Genomic DNA, 1,614 nt, shown 5'->3' on the forward strand with positions numbered 1-1,614 from the left:
TCATTCCTTATCCTACCTTCATTGTCCAGTACATATATATGGTCACAAAAAAGGCAGCTAACATCTTACTCCTTTTACCATTTGTCAGTGCTAGTATAGAATGTTAATTGCTAAACATAAGTTACCTGATGAGAATTAATGTGTGCAGATTGTTTTTAAAAATGTGTTTATTTTAGCAATTGCAGTAACCATAAATAAATGTTTTTTTTCTCTTTCACACTTTTTATAACCCTTTCTTATTTGCTTTGCATTTGTATATGAAGCAGCTCGGGGCTCACCATGTTAGATGATGACTTGTCCACGGCAGATGCTGGAGCCTCTGCTACATACACAGTGCAGTGCTCTGCACTGAGGAAGAACGGCTTTGTTATGATAAAAGGACGTCCTTGTCAGATTGTGGAAATTTCTACTTCGAAGAGTGGAAAGCATGGGCATGCCAAGGTACAACCTTCTATTGCAAGCATCTGTGTTCTGAACTAGATGAAATTAGCTGTTTTATTAGTTATTTTTCTCACTATTTATACTAACATCCAAATATTTTATTTCTGGAAGCAATATCTTAATGGATGAATACAATTTCAGGTGCATCTTGTTGCAATTGATATCTTTACTCATAAGAAACTTGAGGATATCATCCCTCCTACTCAAAATGTGGATGTTCCAAATGTGACAAGAGAAGAACACCAGGTGAGACGACCCTATTGTAGAGCATTACAATATCTATGAAGTGTTGGTGCCGACTATATTCACATCAATTGGAATGAAGCTGAGAACCGATGCCAAGTCAACAAGTCAACACACAGTTTCTGCTTAGTTTTTAGACTTGTATTTTATTTGAACTTAAAATTTATTTGATCCTAACGGAATTATTAAAAAATATATATATGATATATTATATATATATATGATGATAAATTTAGCCATTATGTGCCATTTAAAGATGTTCCCATTGCTTGCTAGTACAGTACAAAATAACAGAGTAAGTATACTTAGCAGAATTATTTATGCCCCTTTCATTTTTAAACATTTATCCAAGAACCCAATAACTACTTATTTGCTAGATGAACACAAAATAGTGCATGTTTTCCGAATGGAAGACATTGATGCATATTTAGTTTTGATTTTTGACAAATTCCAGAACATGTCCTGCATTAAAGGACTGCCTGTGTTTTTTTTTGTCCTACTTGTATTTTTCATATATCAGTTTATAGATCACGTAAAATAGACAACTGCCCTCTCTTGTCTTGTTGCTAATTAATAACATTTTCATGACCAAGTCTTGGGTCTACTGAAATCCCTGCCTTTTCTGCTGGTTCTTTATTGGGCGTTGTTTTCCTTTTTTGGGTGCTGGCTGCCTTTTAGCCTTACACCTAAGGCAGAGACTGTTCTTCCAGTGGCAACTCAAGAAGTACAACATTCCACTGAATCCTCAGACTATCTTCTCAACAGCCATTATTAAGTCTGATATGTTTGCATCCATCTATGTGAAGTTGCTTCCTCCACCAAACAGGACAGGTCAAAAACTACAGCTAACAATTTTGGTTTGCAAAGAAGGCAGTCATTCCTTATCCTACCTTCATTGTCCAGTACATATATATGGTCACAAAAAAGGCA

The 1,614-nt window shown here is 35.3% G+C and overlaps 1 protein-coding gene across 1 annotated transcript; it reads left to right on the top strand.

Annotated features, from left to right (window-relative positions):
- The first annotated feature begins 47 nt into the window (after nt 1–47).
- On the top strand, nt 48–783 carry LOC107081514 (eukaryotic translation initiation factor 5A-like). Its single transcript, XM_015369679.1, has 2 exons — nt 48–441; nt 583–783. Exons 1-2 carry the CDS (start codon nt 280–282, stop codon nt 724–726), a joined length of 306 nt encoding a protein of 101 aa, XP_015225165.1. The 5' UTR covers nt 48–279; the 3' UTR covers nt 727–783.
- The last annotated feature ends 831 nt before the right edge of the window (nt 784–1,614 follow it).

The sequence above is a fragment of the Cyprinodon variegatus genome, unplaced genomic scaffold, assembly GCF_000732505.1.
Source record: "Cyprinodon variegatus isolate N-32 unplaced genomic scaffold, C_variegatus-1.0 Scaffold5857, whole genome shotgun sequence".
NCBI lineage: Eukaryota > Metazoa > Chordata > Actinopteri > Cyprinodontiformes > Cyprinodontidae > Cyprinodon > Cyprinodon variegatus.